At 41.8% G+C, this 23,002-nt stretch overlaps 1 protein-coding gene across 10 annotated transcripts in view; it reads left to right on the top strand.

The window, feature by feature from the left end:
* LOC129859466 (supervillin-like) overlaps positions 1-23,002 on the top strand; it is a 154,220-nt gene that overhangs the window by 96,175 nt on the left and 35,043 nt on the right. For 6 of the 10 annotated variants that reach the window (XM_055929295.1, XM_055929292.1, XM_055929290.1 and 3 more), the window contains 5 exons: positions 6,522-6,651; positions 19,950-20,124; positions 20,763-20,855; positions 22,299-22,325; positions 22,658-22,744. In XM_055929295.1, the coding sequence (XP_055785270.1) occupies positions 6,522-6,651; positions 19,950-20,124; positions 20,763-20,855; positions 22,299-22,325; positions 22,658-22,744 (512 nt within the window). The remainder of the gene's footprint in view (positions 1-6,521; positions 6,652-19,949; positions 20,125-20,762; positions 20,856-22,298; positions 22,326-22,657; positions 22,745-23,002) is intronic. The other 4 variants (XM_055929299.1, XM_055929293.1, XM_055929298.1 and 1 more) reach the window with 2 other exon arrangements.

Here is a 23,002-nt window from a genome sequence, read left to right as displayed (position 1 = left end):
TTAAAGGGATTTGTTTTGGGCGGTAGGTAGGTTGGTTGGTTAGAGCTGTGAGCACCCAAGGAGGAAGACAGCAGTGATGGTCGGCAGAAGAGCGAGAGGGAGAGAGCTGCTCAGCTCTAACCCCGTTCCTCATCTCTCTGATAAGGAGGAAATTATACTGAACAAAAATATAAACGCAACATGCAATAAATTCTTAGATTTTACTGAGTTGCAGTTCATATTAGGAAATCAGTCAACTGAAATAAATACATTAGGACCTAACCTACGGATTTCACATGAATTGGAAAACAGACCTAGATCTATTGGCCACAGATGTCTTTAAAACAAAAAGGTAGGAGCGTGCATCAGAAAGACAGTCAGTATCTGGAGTAACAAACATTTGCCTCATGCAGCGCGACACCTCTTTCGCACAGAGTTGATCAGGTTGTTGATTGTGGATTGTGGAATGTTGTCCCACTTCTCTTCAATGTCTGTGCAATGTTGCTGGATATTAGCGGGAACTGGAACATGCTGTCGTACACGGGTGGGAAATGGAACATGCTGTCGTACATGTCGATCCAGAGCATTCCAAACATGCTCAATGTGTGACATGTCTGAGTATGCAGACCATGGAAGAACTGGGACACTTTATTATTATTGCTGTTTTCGGGGGCGGGGATAGATCCGCTTTAATATTTAATATTGAAAATAGATTGTAATTGTCTGCATCATTTCCAATCCCCCATATATATATATATATATACTACCGTTCAAAGGTTTAGGGTCACTTAGAAATGTCCTTGTTTTTTTTAAAGAAAAGCAAATTATTTGTCCATTTTTAAAATAACATCAAATTCATCAGAAATACAGTGTAGACATTGTTAATGTTGTTAGAAAACCCTTTTGCAATTATGTTAGCACAGCTGAAAACTGTTGTGTTGATTTAAAGAAGCAATACAACTGGACTAATTTAGACTAGTTGAGTATCTGGAGCATCAGCATTTATGGGTTCGACTACAGGCTTGAAGTGGCCAGAAACAAATAACTTTCTTCGGAAACTCGTCAGTCTATTCTTGTTCTGAGAAATGAATGCTATTCCATAGAAAGCGGAGTGGGAGGCCCCAGTGCACACCTGAGCAAGAGGACAAGTACATTAGTGTCTAGTCTGAGAAACAGACACCTCACAAGTCCTCAACTGGCAGCTTCATTAAATAGTACTCGCGAAACACCAGCCTCAACGTCAACAGTAAAGAGGCGACTCCGGGATCCTGGCCTTCTAGGCCTGAGAGTCTTTAGGTGCCTTTTGGAAAATTCCAAGCGGCTGTTGTGCCTTTTACCGAGGAGTGGCTTCCATCTGGCCACTCTATCATGAAGGCCTAACTGGTTGAGTGCTGCAGAGATGATTGTCCTTCTGGAAGTTTCTCCCATTTCCATAGAGGAACTTTGGAGTTCCTGACATTTTAATCCGATTAAAAAATCCCTGTCTTAGGTCAGTTAGGATCAACACTTTATTTTAAGAATGTGAAATGTCAGAATAATAGTAGAGAGAAGGATTCATTTCAGCTTGTATTTCTTTCATCACATTCCCAGTGGGACAGGAGTGGGACAGAATACACTCAATTAGTATTTGGTAGCATTGCCTTTAAATTGTTTAACTTGGGTCAAATGGTTCGGGTAGCCTTCCACAAGCTTCCCACAATAAGTTGGGTGAATTTTGGCCAATTCCTCCTGACAGAGCTGGTGTAACGGAGTCAGATTTGTAGGCCTCCTTGCTCGCACATGCTTTTTCAGTTCTGCCCACAAATGTTCTATAGGGTTGAGGTCAGGGCTTGTGATGGCCACACCAATACCTTGACTTTGTTGTCCTTAAGCCATTTTGCAACAACTTTGGAAGTATGCTTGGGGTCATTGTTAATTTGGAAGACACATTTGCGACCAAGCTTTAACTTCCTGACTGATGTCTTGAGATGTTGCTTCAATATATCCACATAATTCTCCTTCCTCACGATGCCATCTATTTTGTGAAGTGCACCAGCCCCACCTGCAGCAAAGCACCCCCACAACATGATGCTGTCCGTGCTTCACCGTTGGTATGGTGTTCTTCGACTTGCAAGCCTCCCCGTTTTCCTCCAAACATAACGATGGTCAATATGGCCAAACAGTTCTATTTTTGTTTCATCAGATCAGAGGACATTTCTGAGGTCTTGGCTGATTTCTTTTTTCCCATGATGTCAAGCAAAGAGGCACTGAGTTTGAAGGTAGGCCTTGAAATTCATCCCCAGGTACACCTCCAATTGACTCAAATTATATAAATTAGCCTATCAGAAGCCTCTAAAGCCATGACATCACTTTCTGGAATTTTCCAAGCTGTTTAAAGGCCCAGTCAACTTAGTGTATGTAAATTTCTGACCTACTGGAATTGTGATACAGTGAATTATAAGTGAAATAATCTGCCTGTAAACAATTGTTGGAAAAAGTACTTGTCATGCACAAAGTAGATGTCATAACCAACTTGCCAAAACTATAGTTTGTTAACAAGACATTTGTGGAGTGGTTGAAAAACGAGTTTTAATGACTCCAACCTAAATCTGTGTAAACTTCTGACTTCAACTGTAGCTAGTCTCTATGAACTACTGTAACTAGCTGTCAATTGTAGTCCGTGTTGTTTTGTCATGTTCTGTAGCAAATGGGGAATGCAGAATATGTGGATTTGTGATTTTTAAATCTAGTTCAAGGAATGGAAATGTTTCCGATCCATCAGTATTGCAGACCGGTGATGGTTTCGCACATCCAATCAATTACATAAGCATGTTCCTATCAGTTCTCCATGTCAACAAGCTGGCCATTGATTGGCTTTTAAATTGATTGATGACATAATGGAACAACATTTGCTTCCAACGACTAGCAAAAGCTGTGTGTGTCTGTGTGTGTTTCTGACACTGAAGAGTGTAGATCCACCTCGTCCTTTCAAAACTCTGTGCGTGTGTGCGTGTGCAAAATTGAGTTTGTCCTCTTGAATCATCCATGAAGTGCATGATGCATCCATCATTGGACGCCCACTCATTTGGGACATAGGGGTGTTTTTGAGCGGAGCAGAGGGCACCACTGGCCCAGGCTTTATGACCACTATGTCCTGTCTCCTACTAGGGATGTGTCCCAAATGGCACCCCATCCCCTATATAGTGCACACATTTTGACCAGAGCCCTATGGGCCAGGCTTAATCTGTGTCCGTGAAACCGTCCCATTGTGACTTTGACTATGATCTGGATTTATGTGATTCTGCTTACAGTAGAATGTCTGCCTTCAAGTTAAAGTTTGGTCACATGCACAAGTACAGTGAAATGCTTAACTTGTAACAGTGCAGTAATCAATATTAGTATAATAAATAATTTACATAAATATATAATACAGAAAACATAAGAGATAAGACGGGAAGCTATATACAGTATGTTCATTTAGGTGGGCGGTTAGGAGAAAGTGACTGGTAGCAGGATAAAAAATAATAGTAAACAGTATGGCAACAGCATAAGTGGTCGGTTGGTGTGTGAGGGTGTTAGTGTGTGTGCAGAGTGCCAGTGTAGGCGTGACAGGTGGATATACATGTACACAGGGCTGAAAAGTGACTGGTAAAAGGAGTATATAAAGAATTATAATATATACAGTGCCTTCAGAAAGTATACACACCACTTGTCTTACTCCACATTTTGTTGTGATACAACCTGAATAACAAATGGATTACCTTGAGATTCTGTCACTGGCCTAGACACAATACCCCATAATGTCAAAGTGGAATTATGCTTTTCGAAATCTTTACAATGTAATTAAAAATGAAAAGCTGAAATGTCTTGGCTCAATAAATATTCAACCCCTTTGTTTATGGCAAGGCTAGAAAAGTTCACGAGTAAAAAAAAAAAAAAAAATGTAATTAAAAAAGCATGTTGAAGTTATTAATTACACTTTAGATGGTGTATCAACACACCCAAAAGATACAGGCGTCCTTCCTAAGTTGCTGGAGAGGAAGGAAACTGATCAGGGATTTCACCATGAGGCCAATGGTTACTTTAAAACAGTTACAGAGTTTAATGGCTGTGATTGGAGAAAGCTGAGGATGGATCAACGACATTGTAGTTACTCCACAATACTTACCTAATTGACAGAGTGACAAGAAGGAAGCCTGAACAGCATAAAAATATTCTAAAACATGCATCCTGTTTGCAACAAGGCACTAAAGTAATGTGGCAAAGCAAAGTTTAATGTTTGGGGTAAATCCAATACAACCCATTACTGAGTACCACTTTCCATATTTTCATGCACAGTAGTGGCGGAATGTAGCTAAGCACAGGCAAAATCCTAGAGGAAAACCTGGCTCAGTTTACTTTCCACCAGACACTGGGAGATGAATTCACCTTTCAGCTGGACAATAACCTTTAAAAAAAAAGGTTGAATCTACACTGGAGTTGCTTACAAAGAAAACAGTGAATGTTCCTGAGTGACCGAGTTACCGTTTTGACTTAAATCTACTTGAAAATCTGTGGCAAGACCTGAAAATGGTTGTCTAGCAATGATCAATTTGACAGTGCTTGAAGAATTTTAAAAATAATATGTGGAAAGCAGTTGGAGACTTACCCAGAAATACTCACGGCTGTTATCGCTGCCAAAGGTGCTTCTAAAAAGTATTGATTCAGGGGTGTGAATACTTATGTATGTAAATGAGATATTTCTGTATTTCATATTCAACACGTTTTCACTTTATCATTATGGGGTACTGAGGTGTCGATGTATACATGTGAACAGGACTAATAGTGAGCAGTACCAGGATAAATAGATACTAATGATAATGGCAGTCAATGAACAAAATCGTAGTGGTAAAAATCAACAATAATTTTAGTAGCAGCGTAGGTGTGAGGGGGAACAGTAGGAGTTAGCCAGTTAGGGGATTGTATCTTTGCTTTTAATTGTCAGCACTCTGTAGTATATTTAAACTTTACAGTATGTGCCTATTTGTGGCTTGATTGAATTTGCTGAATACAGTATTTCTACCTACACTGCATGTATGTCGACACCTGCTCATCTCATTCCAAAATCATGGGCATTGATATGGAGTTGGTCCCCCTTTTGCTGCTATAACATCCTCCACTGGGAAGGCTTTCCACTAGATGTTAGAACATTGCTGCGGGGACTTGCTTCCGTTTAGGCAAGAGCATTCGTGAGGTCGGGCACTGATGTTGGGCGATTAGGTCAGGCTCCCAGGTGGCATCCGCCAAACCCAGATTCAGCCGTCAGACTACCAAGATGGCAAAGTGTGATTTATCACTGTTTGAGTCCAATGGCGGCGAGCTTTACACAACTCCAGCTAACACTTGGCATTGCACATGGTGATCTTAGGCGTGTGCGCAGCTGTGGCCGTGGAAACCCATTTCATGAAGCTCCCGACGAACAGTTCCTGTGCTGATGTTGCTTCCAGAGGCAGTTTGGAACTCGGTAGAGTGTTGGATCCCATGACAGCACTCTGCAGTCCCATTCTGTGAGCTCGTGTGGCCTTCCACTTTTCCGCTTAGATGCTTCCACTTCACAATAGCAGCACTTGAAGTTGACCAGGGCAGACATTTGACAAACTGACTTGTTGGATAGGTGGCATCCTATGACGGTGCCACATTGGAAGTCACTAAGCTCTTCAGTAAGGCCCATTCCACTGCCAACGTTTGTCTATGGAAATTACATGGCTGTGTGCTCGATGTTATACACCTGTCAGCAACGGGCGTGGCTGAAATAGCCGAATCCACTAATTTAAAGGTTTGTCTACATACTTTTGGCCATGTGGTGTATGAAGTCTATTTAATATCTCCATTGCCAATGGTACAATTTACTATTTTGATGATGAGTATAAGAACAAACTCCTACAGCTCTTCCTCTGGTAGAGATTTGAAATGAAGCTAAATCAAACATTGGCAGCAGACTCCCAACTCGGGTTTCATCACGACTGACCATCACCATCAGGTAGCTATGGTCCAGATCCATAGCTAAGGCTGACCAGTGTGCCCGTGGTCTGACCTGCTCTAGTCTGCTCTGTTTATTCTCAGCTCTGTTCTGTGCGCCTGTGTCCCAAATGGCACTCTATTCCATATATAGCGCTCTACTTTTGATTGTGTTACTGGTCAAAGTAGTTCACTATACAGGGAATGGGTTGCCATTTCACACTTTTGGAGGATACGCACTAAACCCAAACATGGAGTCGTTTTAAGCATCCAGACTATCCCGGCGCTCTGATTGGCTCCTTGTAGAATAGGAGCAAGATTCCAAACTCTAAATAATGGACGTCGCTTGCAGAGTCTAGGTTCTGACCTTATGACTGAGCTGAGACCATAGGGGGAACGCTTTATCATCCATCTCTCCAGCTCTCTCACAGCTTGTTGTCATTGATCCAATTGACCTTTTATATTGGACAGGTGGCTCAAACAATCCACTGGGCGTGCTGTATTGCGTGTGTCTTCGTGTTATGCAACCAGAACCGAGACTGACATCTCTCTCCCAACCCCCCCAGACTGGCCCTGTTGAAGAAGAGTGGCGAGGAGGACTGGAGGAACAGGATTAATAGGAAGCAGGATGTGGGGAAGGTGGCCGTGTCAGAGCGTCACGCTCAGCTATGGGAGGTGGAGCAGAGCTTCAAGAAGGTAACCTGACTCACTACTGTATATACTCTACGGTACGCTCCTCTATCAACAGAAAACTATACCCCTACTAATGACTCTTCACAAGCACATGGTTAAAGTATTTTGGCTGACACTTTTATGCGATGAAAAAGTCAATCAGGCCGTTTTTAAGGCATATTTTGGGGGAAATCACAAACACCTTCATTTGCTTCCAACTTTTCTAATCAAGTAATCCCAAAAGGGGAAATTGTAAGAACACTTGTAAGAGCCTAAATTAATTCATGCTTTTGCCATGTGCTGATGTTGTCGCTTCATTCAGTTATCGCCTTTAGACACCTTTAACTTGTATCAATGAACCATGAATAAAGTCAAATTGTTGGTTTAATATGAACTGGTTGTAAATTCATATCAATACACAGTTGTGGATATCTCTAAACAGAGGGGTTGTGTATTGTCATCGATATTGTGTGTGTGTGTCTGTATGTCTTTTTCCTTTTCATCTCAGTCATGTTGGAATCACTTATAAAGCATGCTTCTTATCATGCTTATAAGCTTATTGAGTGCAGTTTATTTGAGAGTAAACTGCACTTACTCTCAAATATGATAGTCATTGGTGGTTGTTTTGATTTTGGAAACGAGTAGTAGGCCTATATCAGTAGAACTGTATTTACACTGTTTTACCATACTCTGTAAACCTAAGTTCGTTGTCTAAATGGCTATCTCACCATGTGTGTATTCTGAAGACATTGTACAGTAATTTCCAAGTAAATGTAATACTAAGAAGACCAGATTAAGGTTGGCATCATTTCCTTAAATCCGGTATTCTGGTCAAGATAACTTCCTGAGCAGTATCAGGAATTGTATTAATTGATAAATGTGTGCACATTTATTTGGCAAACATGAAGTGTAGGATAAGAATCTAATGCATGTTTGTTGTCATTTCTGTATCTTGTCTTTAGCCTACAATAACCAATGCATGTTCTATGTAATTTCTCCTATTCTATCTATTTGTCTTCCTTCGATTTGCATGTATTTTTTTCATTCAAAATAAACCTTTATTTCAATCTCTGCATGCGCACTGTAGTTATGTTGCGTGAGGGTTTTTAAGTGGAGTGGGGAGATTTTTACACTTACCTCTCTGTTTAGAACTATTCACAACCTCGCCTATTCTCTGCCCTTCCACCGAAGCAGAAATACCATGTTTTGTTTTGGCTCACCAATCCTATTTTTTTCGTTGCTTTGTCAGTTTTTTTTACAGTACGGGTGTAATTGACCTAACTGAACGAAAACATTCCTGTGTTCCACATGGTAACCTCTGCCGAGTCTCCAACAACTGGACGTTCCGGTTTCAGGGGAAATGAAAAGAGAGCCTGTGACTCGACTTCTGCTTTCGGCGACACTCCATCTTAACTCCTCCTCCACATTTACCGGATTGGTGGAACAGTGCAGAAGAGAACCGCCCCCGGCAGTAAACATTTTTCTCGTCAAGACCAGTATATAGGGGAATTAGTTTTATGATAGATTACACATGCGATGACAGCTGCCATTTGTCAAGTTATGACAGCCTCTGAAGATTTTGCGATAAACTTGATTTTCTTTCCGCCTCATGAATCCAAAAGGAGGCTGTTGTCAGGCCTGAGTCGTCTGTATTCATCATGTATCTTAGAGTAGGAGTGCTCTTTTAGAGTACTTTTTTCCTTTAAATCATAATGAATAAGATTACACAGGGGTGGGTCTGACCCTAGGTCGACGCTCCATCGCTGAGACGCTTTATGAATATGGGCCCTGATCTTTTAACTCTGTAGAGTAAGAGAAGAACGGTGAGGAAACTCAATGTATAAAGTTAGGATCAAAGCATAGAAGAGAAGAGCAGTGAATCAACTGAAATAAGCCAGTCTTAGGGGCTTCAAATGAGGTCGAGGATCGATGTTTTTGTTTTCAGTCTCTTTTTCAACCTCCCATTCAGCCTGGCCAGGAAGCTCAATCAAAACCATGTCCTTCTGACGTCAAAGGAGATATACTGTAGCCTACAGTACAGTAGCAATTAGAAATCAGGAAACCCCTTTATGAGATTATTTTCTAGGATGTCATTGTCCGTGCTTATTAAGAGCTTGAACTGCACTGAATCATTGCTTAAAATGTTAAAGGTACAGCTCACAGCAACTTCAGGGACTCAACCGAAAGTGAAAAAAAAGTTGTGTGGTGATCCTAAAAACGTTGTTTAATTCAGGGGTTCCCAACCTAAGGGGCATCGCCCCCCCATATGGTGTATGTGTATGCGTCTTGATTTGGCAGATTGGGAATGTGTGACTCTGTCACTATCAATTGATCTAATCACTTTCTCTAAAAGAGCATATTTAATTAAATGTTCATATAAGTGATCATAAAACATTTGGTAGTGGAATAACATTCGGGGAAACCAGCTCGAGACTTAATTTTCTTTGTCTTCGTACCTAAAAGATGTAATTAAACTTGTTAAACCACGTAAAATTGCAGGAAATGAGCTTCATTTTCCTAGGTCCCTTAAATTAAACTAAAATAAAGCTGGTGTTTGTATTTAATATAGGGGGAGGGAAGGGGGCCATGGGGGGAAAAAAGGTTGGGAACCCCTGGTTTAAATGACACCTGACAAGAATATAGCTTGTATTTCAAAGTCAACATCTCAATAGTCAGTTAAAGTGTATGGTGTGCTGAGGTAGAGGTTGACGTTTTAGCTTAGCCTCAGCCAATCGGATGACAACTTTGTCTACAGACAACACTTGTCCTTTTTCTCCTGGTTGTGCTTCTTTAGGAAGAAGGGATGCTGATTAATGAGTTGGCTGTGTCTGATCAGCTCTGGGTAAGACCAGTGTGTTAGCGGGGAACCTAACACATACCCTGGTGTGTTGGTGGTATGGTGTTTTATACACAGTAGTATTGATGCTTGAGGGTATAAGGCACTAATGACAGGGGTGTGGACTCTGTTTTACATAGGGTCGCAAAATTCCGGTAACTTTACCAGGTTTTCCAGAAATCCTGTTTGGAGGATTCCTGTATTTCCTGCTTATTCCCACCTGATTTTGGGAATCTTCCAACTTGGATTTCTTGAAAAACCTGGGATTTTGGGTGAAGTGTCCAGAAATGTGCGACCCTATCAATGTATTACAAAGGTAGTGCACTATGTAGAGAATAGGGTGCCATTTGGGTGGCAGCCTTGGTTTCAGGCGTAATTCTGAAACCAATTCACCAGCTCGTAGTCCCTGTCTGTACAGCCATTTAAATCCAGACTCATAAACTGCATGACATTGTTTGTGTTGGATGAAGTTGTGCGGGCAGGCTATGACAACAATCCACATTTACAAACCTCTGTCAAAGTACAGTTGCATATGCAGCTCTATGAAATATTGGGTTGATGGTATCCCATCTAATTTTTATTCCCCTCTGTCATTGATTCTTTCCATTTGACCTTTCTGTCTGTCTTCCATGGCCCTCCCTCCGTAGGAGCCCGTCTTTACCGCCACTTTCTCTCCTCCTGATCACCCTGACAATGATATTAGTCAGTGTCTTGATCATTACCGCCAGGTGAGATCATGCATCCAGTTTGACCTGCATACTATAGCCAGCCTGCATAGCCTACCTACCTGCTTTATACAGTTAGTGTTATTGAGTAATAATGTGCTTAGTATCTACACCAAAGATCATGCATCTGTAGGCTTTGCATTGCAAGCGCATCTACTATATGGATGCATATTATTCACTATATCCATTACTGTATACTCTCTCAAAAAAAAGCCCAGCCCTGTTTTTTTGCTGTGAGCTTGTGTGTTAAATCCGCTACCCTGCAGTTCTATAAGGTCTCTATAGTTGTCCTTACTCCTAAAGTGCTATCCATATGTCTGCAGCCATTGTAATGATGTTGCTCGGCTGCTGCTCTCCCTGTCCTACCGCCACAGCACCATTCTGAGGCAACTTTTTTTCATGGCCTATTTAAAAACATGCCTACTCTTCCAAACGCCTAGTTCTGCCAATGAAGAGCATGGTTATTTATGAGCTACTATAGATTTGACGGTCAGTGCTTCTGGAGCTTTGGTTCTATGCATCTGTAGCTTTGACGGTACATAGCTTTGTTGCGTGATAGCTGTGACGCTACATATAGTACCATTTTGGTCAGTCCAGGGTTTTTCTTTATTTTTACTATTTTCTACATTGTGGAATAATAGTGAAGACAACAACCAAAAAAAGTGTTAAACAAATCTAAATATATTTTAGATTCTTCAAAGTCGCTACCCTTTGCCTTGATGACAGCTTTGCACACTTTTGGCATTCTCTCAACCAGCTTCATGAGGTGGTCACCTGGAATGCATTTCAATTAACAGGTGAGCCTTGTTAATTTGTGGAATTTCTTTCCTTCTTAATGCGTTTGGGCCAATCAGTTTTGTTGTGACATGGTATGGGAGGTATACAGAAGATAGCCCTATTTGGTAAATGACCAAGTCCATATTATGGCAAGAACACCTCAAATAAGAAAAGAGAAATGACAGTCCGTTATTACATTAAGACATGAAGGTCAGTCAATCTGGAAAATGTCAAGAAGTTTTAAAGTTTCTTCAAGTGCGGTCGCAAAAACCATCAAGCGCTATGATGAAACTGGCTCTCATGAGGACCGCCACAGGAAAGGAAGAGCAAGAGTTACCTCTGCTGCAGAGGATAAGTTCGGGATAAGTTACCAGCCTCAGAAATTGCAGCCCAAATTAATTGTTACACTGAGTTCAAGTAACAGACCCATCTCAACATCAACTGTTCAGAGGAGACTGAATGATTCAGGCCTTCATGGTCGAATTCAAATCAAATTGTATTTGTCACAACAGGGGACATTTCACCTTACAGTGAAATGCTTACTTACAAGCCCTTAACCAACAATGATTTAAGAAGTTAAGAAAAAGAAGTGTTAAGTTAAAAATAGATAAGTAAAAAATTTAATAAAAGTAATAAATAATTAAACAGCAGCAGAAAAACAACAATAGGGAGGCTAAATACAGGGGGTACCGGTACAGAGTCAATGTGCGGGGGCACCGGTTAGTCGAGGTAATATGTACATGTAGGTAGAGTTTGGGATTTACAAATGTGCGCTGTGAGAATATCTAATAATAATAATAATAGCTTTGTAAATAAGGATGCATTATGAAAGGAAAACAACATGCGCAAGAGACGGTGGTAATATTTTTTCCTTTTAGAGACTATTATACTGTACATCCTCATCAGATGACACTCATAGGACATCGTTACACAATACATGTATGTTTTGTTCGATAATGTGCATATTTATATCCACAAATCTCAGTTTACATTGGTGCCATGTTCAGAAATGCCTCAAATATCTGGAGAAATTGCAGAGAGCCACATCAAATAACAGAAATACTCATCATAAACTTTGATGAAAGATGCATGTTTTACATAGAATTAAAGATACACTTGTTCTTAATGCAACCACTGTGTCAGATTTTTTTTTAAACTTTACGGAAAAAGCAAACCATGCAATAATCTGAGACGGCGCTCAGATATAAACAACATTTCTCCGCCATGTTGGAGTCAACAGAAATACGAAATTACATCATAAATATTCCCTTACCTTTGATTATCTTCATCAGAATGCACTCCCAGGAATCCTAGTTCCACAATAAATTGTTGTTTTGTTCGATAATGTCCATTAATTATGTCCAAGGAGCTATTTTTGCTAGCACGTTTAGTACACATGTCCAAACGCTCGCGCAGGTCCAGGCGAACGTCGGACGAAAACTTCAAAAAGTTACATTACAGGTCGAATAAACTTGTCAAACTAAGTAGAGAATCAATCTTCAGGATGTTGTTATCATAAATATTCAATAACATTCCAACCGGAGAATTCCTTTGTGTCTACAGAAGTAATGGAACGCAAGGCAATATCATGTGGAATGCCCATGACCAGGAACTGGCAATCTGCCAGACCACTGACTGAAACGGCTGCCTTCCGGCCCCACATCACAGTCGAGGCTTCATTCAACGTTCTACAGACTGTTGACATCTAGTGGAAGGCGTAGGAAGTGCAAGCAGATCCATATTTTACTGGGATTTGAATAGGCGATGAGTTGAAAATCGACCAGCCTCAGAATTCTCACTTCCTGTTCGGATTTTTTCTCAGGTTTTTGCCTGCCATATGAGTTCTGTTATACTCACAGACATCATTCAAACAGTTTTAGAAACTTCAGAAGGTGTTTTCTATCCAATAGTAATAATAATATGCATATATTAGCAACTGGGACAGAGGAGGAGGCAGTTCACTCTGGGCACGCTATTCATCCAAAGTGAAAATGCTGCCCCCTATCCTAGAGAAGTTAACTGACTTGCCTAGGTAAATAAATAATCTTAGTCCTGTATTGATGCTTTGCCTGTTTGATGGTTTGTTGGAGGGCATAGCAGGATTACTTATAAGCTTCCGGGTTAGAGTCCTGCTCTTTGAAAGCGGCAGCTCTACACTTTAGCTCAATGTGGATGTTGCCTATAATTCCTGGCTTCTGGTTGGGGTATGTACGTACTGTCGCTGTGGGGATGATGTCATTGATGCACTTATTGATGAAGTCAGTGACTGATGTGGTGTACTCCTCAATGCCATTGGAAGAATCCCAGAAAATATTCCAGTCTGTGCTAGCAAAGCAGTCCTGTAGCTTAGCATCTGCTTCATCTGACCACTTTCTTATTGACTGAGTCACTGGTGCATCCTGCTTTAGTTTTTGCTTGAAAGCAGGAATCAGGAGGATAGAATTACGGTCAGATTTGCCAAATGGAGGGCGAGGAAGAACTTTGTACGCATCTCTGTGTGTGGCGTAAAGCTTGTCTAGAGTTTTTTCCCTCTGGTTGCACATTTAACATGCTGGTAAAAATTAGGTTCAACGGATTTAAGTTTCCCTGTATTAAAGTCCCTGGCCAGTAGGAGCACTTTCTCTGGATGAGCGTTTTCTTGTTTGCTTATGGCCGTATACAGAGTGCGGTCTTAGTGCCAGCATCGGTTTGTGGTGGTAAATTGACAGCTACGAAGAATATAGATGAAAACTCTCTTGGTAAATTGTTTGGTATACAGCTTATCATGAGATCCTCTACCTCAGGCTAGCAAAGCCTCGAGACTTCCTTAGATTTCGTGCACCAGCTGTTGTTTACAAATATACAAAGAACGCCACCCCTTGTCTTACCAGAGGCCGCTGTCCTATCCAGCCGAAAAAGCTTAACCCGCCAAGCTGTGTGTTATTCATGTCGTCATTCAGCCACGACTCGGTGAAACATAATATATTACTGTTTTTAATGTTCCGTTGGTAGGATATACGTGATCGTAGTTTGTCTGATAATTTTCCATTGATTGTACGTTGGCTAATAGGATCGATGGTAAGGGGAGATTACCCGCTCGACGTCGGATCCTTACAAGGCACCCAGACCTTCATCTCCGATATCTGCGTCACTTTCTCATGCGAATGACGGGGATGAGGGCCTTGTCGAGCGTCTGAAGTAAATCGTTCCCGTCCGACTCGTGAAAGAAAAAGTATTTCTCCAGTATTGGGTGAGTAATCGCTGTCCTGAGATCTAGAAGCACTTTTCGGGCATAAGACACGGTGGCAGAAACATTATGTACAAAATAAGTTACAAATAACGCAAAAAAACACACATTAGCACATTTGGTTAGGAGATCGTAAAACGGCAGACATCTCATCATGCACCATTACTTCTATTGCTACAGAATTTCTGCAAAGAAACTACTACTAAAGGACACCAATAAGAAGAGCCTTGCTTGGGGCAAGAAACATGAGCAATGGACATTAGCCCGGTGGAAATGGTCTGATGAGTAAAACATTTTGATTTTTGGTTCCAACCGCCGTGTCTTTGTGAGACGCAGAGTAGGTGAACGGATAATCTCCGCATGTGTGGTTCCCACCGTGAAGCATGGAGGAGGAGGTGTGATTGTGTGGGGGTGCTGTGGTAGTCACACTGTCAGTGATTTATTTAGAATTCAAGGCACACTTACCCAGCATGGCTACTACAGCATTCTGCAGCGATACACCATCCCATACGGTTTGCGCTTAGTGGGACTATCATTTGTTTTTCAACAAGACAATGACCCAAAACACACCTCCATGCTGTGTAAGGGCTATTTGTCCAAGAAGGAGAGTGATGGAGTGCTGCATCAGATGACCTGGCCTCCAAAATCACCTGACCTAAACACAATTGAGATGTTTTGGGATGAGTTGGACCGCATTGAAGGAAAAGCAGCCAACAAGTGCTCAGCATATGTGGGAACTCCTTCAAGACTTTTGGAAAAGCATTCCTCATGAAGCTGGTTGAGAAATGCCAAGCTGGCATCAAGTCAAAGGGTTGCTACTTTGAAGAATCTAAAATATGTTAAGATTTGTTTAACTATTTTTTGGCTACTACGTGATTCCAGTTTTGATGTCTAAATTATTATTCTAATAAATAACAACCCTTGAATGAGTAGGTGTGTCCAAACTTTTGACTGGTACTGTAGCCCATGATGCTAAATAGATGTGACGCTACATAGCTTTGACACTCTATGGTGATGGTGAGATGAAATGTCACATCTTCTAGCTAGGCTGCATCCTCTCCTCTCTGTCCTTCAGTCATTCCTCTCATTTCACCCTCTCTCTTCTTTCCTTTCCTCCGCCCATTACACATCTTCCCGGTCATGTGAAAGCTACCAGTCCCTTTATGTCCAGAGTCAACAGCCCCCACTTGTCTGGAATCTTCAGCCCCCACTTGTCCAGAGTGACCAGTCCCTCTATTGTTAGCGATGAAAGGCACCCTTGGAGAAGGAAGGTGAACCATTCACCCGCTCCAATAGTCCAACAGTCACTCACTCACAGATATACTGTATATAGGCCTACTTCAGCGCTAATCATGGGCTTACAGTGCAGACGGTACAGCTTTGATGTTGGCTGCAGAAATCGAGTGTGTCTGTGTGTGTACTCATGTGAATTAACTTGTTCTCGATGTTTATATTTGTGTGGTTGCTTTCGTTTTGTGCTCGTCCTGACATGGTCGTCCAACTCCCATGCTCTGCTTCATTCTGTCATGTGATTGGGTTCTCTCTCATTAAATGAACTGTAAACGAATATTGTGCATTCATGCCATTTCATCCCATACACTGTACATTTTTTCACGTCTGTCGAACCAGTCAATTCATATGAATTGAAGGCACTTTTATAAAGGGTAGTCTGTAGATATGCTATAGTAGACAAGGCATTTTTGTAATAGGGAAATCTATGGGCATGCCGGGTATGATTTTAATGTTGTTCAATGGTGTGCTACATTAAGAGAATGGTGATTATAGTCAGTACCACACCACAACCGCACAAATATTTCCACCTTACATGTTCTGAACGTTTCACCTCACTGAATACACCTAAGGGGTGTGTCCCATATTGCACCCTATTCCATATGTGGTGTACTACTTTTGACCAGGGTCCATCAAAAGTAGTGCACTATACATTGCATTCGGAAAGCATTCAGACCCCTTGACTTTTTCCATGTTTTGTAATGTTACAGCCTTATTCTAAAATTGATTTTTTGTAAATCCAATCTACACACAATACACCATAATGACAAAGCAAAAAGAGGTTTTTATAAATTTAGCAGATTTTTATATATATATATATATATATATATATATATATATATATATATATATATATATATATATATATATATATATACACACACACACAGTGGGGAGAACAAGTATTTGATACACTGCCGATTTTGCAGGTTTTCCTACTTACAAAGCATGTAGAGGTCTGTAATTTTTATCATAGGTACACTTCAACTGTGAGAGACGGAATCTAAAAGAAAAATCCAGAAAATCACATTGTATGATTTTTAAGTAATTCATTTGCATTTTATTGCATGACATAATTATTTGATCACGTACCAACCAGTAAGAATTCTGGCTCTCACAGACCTGTTAGTTTTTCTTTAAGAAGCCCTCCTGTTCTCCACTCATTACCTGTATTAACTGCACCTGTTTGAACTCGTTACCTGTATAAAAGACACCTGTCCACACACTCAATCAAACAGAATCCAACCTCTCCACAATGGCCAAGACCAGAGAGCTGTGTAAGGACATCAGGGATAAAATTGTAGACCTGCACAAGGCTGGGATGGGCTACAGGACAATAGGCAAGCAGCTTGGTGAGAAGGCAACAACTGTTGGCGCAATTATTAGAAAATGGAAGAAGTTCAAGATGACGGTCAATCACCCTCGGTCTGGGGCTCCATGCAAGATCTCACCTCGTGGGGCATCAATGATCATGAGGAAGGTGAAGGAAGCTGCTCAAGCCAGCGCATGTGCATGTGTCTGCTCAAACGGTCAGAAACAGACTCCATGAGGGTGGTATGAGGGCCCGACGTCCACAGTTGGGGGTTATGCTTACAGCCCAACACCGTGCAGGACGTTTGGCATTTGCCAGAGAACACCAAGATTGGCAAATTCGCCACTGGCGACCTGTGCTCTTCACAGATGAAAGTAGGCTCACACTGAGCACATGAGCACATGTGATAGACGTGACAGAGTCTGGAGACGCCGTGGAGAACGTTCTGCTGCCTGCAACATCCTCCAGCATGACCGGTTTGGCGATGGGTCAGTCATGGTGTGGGGTGGCATTTCTTTGTTGGGCCGCACAGCCCTCCATGTGCTCGCCAGAGGTAGCCTGACTGCCATTAGGTACCGAGATGAGATCCTCAAACCCCTTGTGAGACCATATGCTGACACATGCACATTTCTGGCCTGCTGGAGGTCATTTTGCAGGGCTCTGGCAGTGCACCTCCTTGCACTAAGGCGGAGGTACCGGTCCTGCTGCTGGGTTGTTGTCCTCCTACGGCCTCCTCCACGTCTCCTGATGTACTGGCCTGTCTCCTGGTAGCGCCTGCATGCTCTGGACACTACGCTGACAGACACAGCAAACCTTTTTGCCACAGTTCGCATTGATGTGCCATCCTGGATGAACTGCACTACCTGAGCCACTTGTGTGTGTTGTAGACTCCGTCTCATGCTACCACTAGAGTGAGAGCACCGCCAGCATTCAAAAGTGACCAAAACATCAGCCAGGAAGCATAGGAACTGAGAAGTGGTCTGCAACCACCTGCAGAATCACTCCTGTTTTGGGGGGTGTCTTGCTAATTGCCTATAATTTCCACCTTTTGTCTATTCCATTTGCACAACAGCATGTGAAATTTATTGTCAATCAGTGTTGCTTCTTAAGTGGACAGTTTGATTTCACAGAAGTGTGATTGACTTGGAGTTACATTGTGTTGTTTAAGTGTTCCCTTTATTTTTTTGAGCAGTGTACATCCACAGGTACACCTCCAATTGACTCAAATGATGTCAATTAGCCTATCAGAAGCTTCTAAAGCCGTGACATCATTTTCTGGAGTTTTCCAAGCTGTTTAAGGCACAGTGTTTGTAAACTTCTGACCTACTGGAATTGTGATACAGTGAATTGTAAGTGAAATAATCTGTCTGTAAACAATTGTTGGAAAAATGACTTGTGTCATGCACAAGTAGATGTCCTAACCGACTTGCCAAAGCTATAGTTTTTTAACAAGAAATTTGTGGAGTGGTTGATAAACGAGTTTCAATGACTCCAACCTAAGTGTATATAAACTTCCGACTTCAACTGTATGTGTATATATTTATATGTGTGTATATATGTATATTTTGTACCGGTTTCCTCCAGCATCTTCACAAGGTCCTTTGCTGCTGTTCTGGGATTGAAAAATATATATTTAAAAAAAAAAAAAAGTTCTATTACAGTTACATAAGTATTTGGACCCTTGGACCCTCAGTACTTTGTTGAAACACCTTTGGAAGCAATTACAGCCTCGATTCTTCTCGGGTATGACACTACCAGCTTGGCACAGCTTTATTTGGGGAGTTTCTTCCATTCTTCTCTGCAGATCCTCTCAAGCTTTGTCAGGTTGGATGGGGAGTGTCGCTGCACAGTTATTTTCAGGTCTCTCCAGAAATGTTTGATCGGGTTCAAGTTCAGACTTTAGCTGGGACACTCAAGGTCATTCAGAGACTTGTCCTGATGCCACTGCTGCATTGTCTTGGCTGTGTGCTTAGGGTCGTTGTCCTATTGGAATGAGAACCTTTGCCCCAGTGAGGTCCTGAGCGCTCTGGAGCAGGATCAAGGATCTCTCTGTACTTTGCTCCATTCATCTTTCCCTCTATTCTGACTAGTCTCCCAGTCCCTGCCGCTGAAAAACTTCCCCACAGCATGATTCTGGCACCAGCATGCATCAATGTAGGGATGGTGCCAGGTTTCCTCCAGATGTGAAACTTGACATTCAGGCCAAAAAGTTCAATCTTGGTTTCATCAGACCAGAGAATTTTGTTTGTCATGGTCTGAAAGTCTATGTGCCTTTTGGCATACTCAAAGCGGCTGTCATGTGCCTTTTACTGAGGAGTGGCTTCCGTCTGGCCTCTCTACCATAAAGGCCTGATTGATGGACTGCTGGTTTTGATGGTTGTCCTTCTGGAAGATTCTCCCATCTCCACAGAGGAACTCTGGAGCTGTGTCAGTGACCATCGGGTTCTTAGTCACCTCCCTGACCAAGGCCCTTCTCCCCCTATTGCTCAGTTTGGCCTGGTGGCCAGTTCTAGGAAGAGTCTTGGTAGTTCCGAACTTCGTCCATTTAAGAATGATGGAGGCTACTGTGTTCTTGGGGACCTTCAATGCTGCAGACATTTTTTGGTACCCTTCCCCAGATCTGTGCCTCGACACATTCGTGTCTCGGAGCTCTAAGGACAATTCTTTCGACCTCATGGCTTGGTTTTGCTCAGACGTGCACTATCAACTGTAGGACCTTAGGCACACACCTGTCTATATTTCTAAATCATGTCCAATCAATTGAATTTACCACAGGTGGACCCCAAGTTGTAGGAACATGTCAAGGATGATCAATGGAAGGAGGATGCACCTGAGCTCAATTTCGAGTCTCATAGTAAAGGGTCTGAATACTTATGTAAATAAGGTATTACTGTTTTTTTATTTTTAATACATTTGCTGAAAATTATTAACCTGTTTTCGCTTTGTCATTATGGGGTATTGTGTGTAGATTGATGGAGAAAAAAATACATTTTAGAACAAGGCTGTAATGTAACAAAATGTGGAAAAAGTCAAGGGGCCTGAATACTTTCCCGAATACACTGTAGGTAATAGGCTGCCATTTGGGACACAGACAATATTTCACATCACTGAATACACCCAGAGTCTCCCTATCCCCATGTCTCTGTGTTCTCCAAGCAGAGGATGGGAGGGGGAGAGGAGACTACAGAAAACCAGAACCAGCGTATGGAGATGTCTATCCATGAGAGGAAGCAGCTGATCGTGGCCCGAGAAGAGGCCTGGAAGTCCAAGGGCCACGGGGCCGCTAACGACTCCACACAGTTCACTGTGGCCGCACGCATGGTCAAGAAAGGTCAGGTCATCTAATGCACACACACATTCATGCGCACACTTGCACAAAAACACATATTTGCACACGCATCTGAGCGCACACGGAGCCAGGGTTTGTGTCAGTCAGTGGATAGTGGTCTTCAGTGTCAATTCGCAATTCAGTTACACTCATTCCATATAACCCTGCAGTTTGTTTTGGCAGCCAGTGACTACAATTCTCCCTACAGCCTTCCCAGCTCCCATAGAGTAGCAGCAGTCAGTGTGTATTTCACTCGGGCCGAAAACTATATAGTTGGTCTCCTATTGTCCAGTTAGCAGTACTATAGAGGGTCTTGTCGGTTCCTGGTACAGTCAGGTTTACTGCTGAGTGAGATTGAGTGAAGCACGGTGCATTACTGTAAGAAATGGAGGGGGGAGAGAACACAAACACTGACATACTGTTACAGTACTACTGTTGCTGCTAGGTGGGTGGCTAGCGTATCGCTACAGTAGCTCAAACACTATATATATAAATATATAAGTCTGTAAAATAGGAGCTGCAGCATGATCTACATTACAGTAGTTAATTTACATTATGCCCTAACTTTTCAGGTCTCTTCTGTTGTTCCATGTGGTGGAATATCCAATTATATTGTTAATGTCTGTCTGTGTGTGTTTCAGGTCTGGCTTCTCCTTCTGCTCTCTTGAACCCTGTGACGTCTCTCCCTTCCAAACCCAAGAACACCACTCCTGCCATCTCCAAGCCCCTGGAAGGTCAGTAGTCCCAATTCAGTTTTTCCCCTTTCTCCCTCACCCTCAGGGATTCAAAAGCATTGGACAGATTGTCTACCATGTTTATTATACCAATCCAAAGCTTTAAACTTTTGAGTGGGATTGAACGAGTTCACGTTTTTGTGAGAAAGGGAAAAATCATAATTGGACAACAACCTCTCTCTCCTCTCTGGTCTATGAGTCACCTTAAAGGGAAACTCTACCCAAAAACTATCTTTCAAAATACAGGAATCATCTATGTATGATGTATTTTGCATTATGTGATACAAAACGCAGCATCATATGATGCAAAATGTATCATAAGGGGATAATTTCTCTATTTTGAAAGTTACATATCTTGAAACCTTGATTGATGGCAAGCAAAACAGGTTGGGACTATGTCAACAATGGATTATTGAAACAAATACAAAAAGATTGTTTTTGGTGGAATTTTCCTTTAATATTATTTACAGTAAATAGTTTTGACCAGGGGTTGGAACCGGTTCAGGGAACAGAACTGAAAAAGAACACAAACACAAACATTTTAGGAACAGAAACAGAACCTGGAACGAAAGTGATCTCTAGTGTTCCAGAATAGAACTGTTATTTTAAGATCTTGAGAACCGGTTCATGTAATTTTTTTGTTCCAAAAATATGCCTAATATCTAGTATATAACTCTGTAACGTTATAACACATTCCAGTTCACGTCATGTCATGATGTTCAAGCCGAGCCCCCTCCTTGTCCACCCCTCATTTGACATTTTAGTCATTTAGCAGACGCTCCTATCTAGAGCAACTTAAAGGGGCAATTACACTTAAGTGCCTTGCTCAAGGGCATGTTGACAGATTTTTCACCTAGTCCGCTCTGGGATTCAAACAAGAGACCTTTCGGTTACTGGCCCAGTGCTCTTAACCACTAGGCTTCCTGCCGTCGATCTCTCCTCTCTGGTGAGATTTCAGTCTCATCTCACGCATGCATTTATCTGACCAATCAAACATGTACGTAAATAACTAGCAAGCTTCTCTATCCATGCTAATGTGTCGAGTAAATTAATGCGCTGTTCTGTTCAGAACGATTGGAAAATAATTTCAGTTCCAACCCCTGGTTGTGACTGCATTATGTTGTTTGGGGTAAAAGGTTTTGACTGGGTTATGTCCTTTACTGTCATTAGACGCATGCCGACTCAAATGTAAACGCTACTGAGGAGTTCTTGTGAATAATGTTATATTACTCATCTTCATCATAAAATGTGTGTATCAATAGCCATTCAATAGAAAATACACTAACACTGATATGTCAAGAATCACCTCGACGTAATCCAATCACTGCGTAGCCATTGTAGCCTCTGTGTAGTTTGACTCACGATCGAACCACAGTGCAATACATATTTTGCCAATGCTAACATTTGGTTATAATCAATTGTCTTTGTTTTTTATTCTTTAAGAAATGGAGGATTTATCTGATACTGAAGGTGTTTTAAAATTCCTTTTGCTGTTGTATTGTGTGCATCATATCGCCTGTACTTGTCATGTGTAATCCCTGTGACATTAATCATTGTGGTCAATGTTATCTGGCAACCAATGTCTGATAGAATATGATCCCCGGGATAGTGTTTGGTTGCCCTCAAACTTAAACGCTGTGTTGATGCATGAGACAGATGTCATCTTCATTGCTATTGTGATTGACATGTCTTCTGATTTAATTGAAATGTGAGTCCCAAATGGCACCCTATTCCCGTGCTGACTAAGTGTAGATGTCAGTCTCTCTCCATTCATAGAGTAACTCTTGTGTGTTGCTTTGCAGAGATCGAGGCCAAACCGGACATGAACCTGGAGTCGGACAGGAAACTCGATAAGCTGGAGTCTTTCCTGGGCAGGTTGAACAGTAAAGGTAAGTGTCTTGTTCTAGTACACTGTCTCCGTCTTTCCCAATTCACTCCCAACCCCTCCGCTTTGGCACTAACTCTGGGATGTTTGCAGATCTGTAAGGTGGAAGGAATAGGGTGGAAGCTCCACCACTACACTGCTTATTCCTGTCCAGACCCTACAGATCTGCAAAAATTGAAGATTTAAAGCCAAGGGGGAGGGGTTGGGAGCGAATTGTGACCAACGGTCTCTGTCTATTGAGGCCTTAGTGACTGGGTCATGT

The sequence above is a fragment of the Salvelinus fontinalis genome, chromosome 7, assembly GCF_029448725.1.
Source record: "Salvelinus fontinalis isolate EN_2023a chromosome 7, ASM2944872v1, whole genome shotgun sequence".
NCBI lineage: Eukaryota > Metazoa > Chordata > Actinopteri > Salmoniformes > Salmonidae > Salvelinus > Salvelinus fontinalis.
This window is presented reverse-complemented; position numbering and strand designations above follow the sequence as displayed.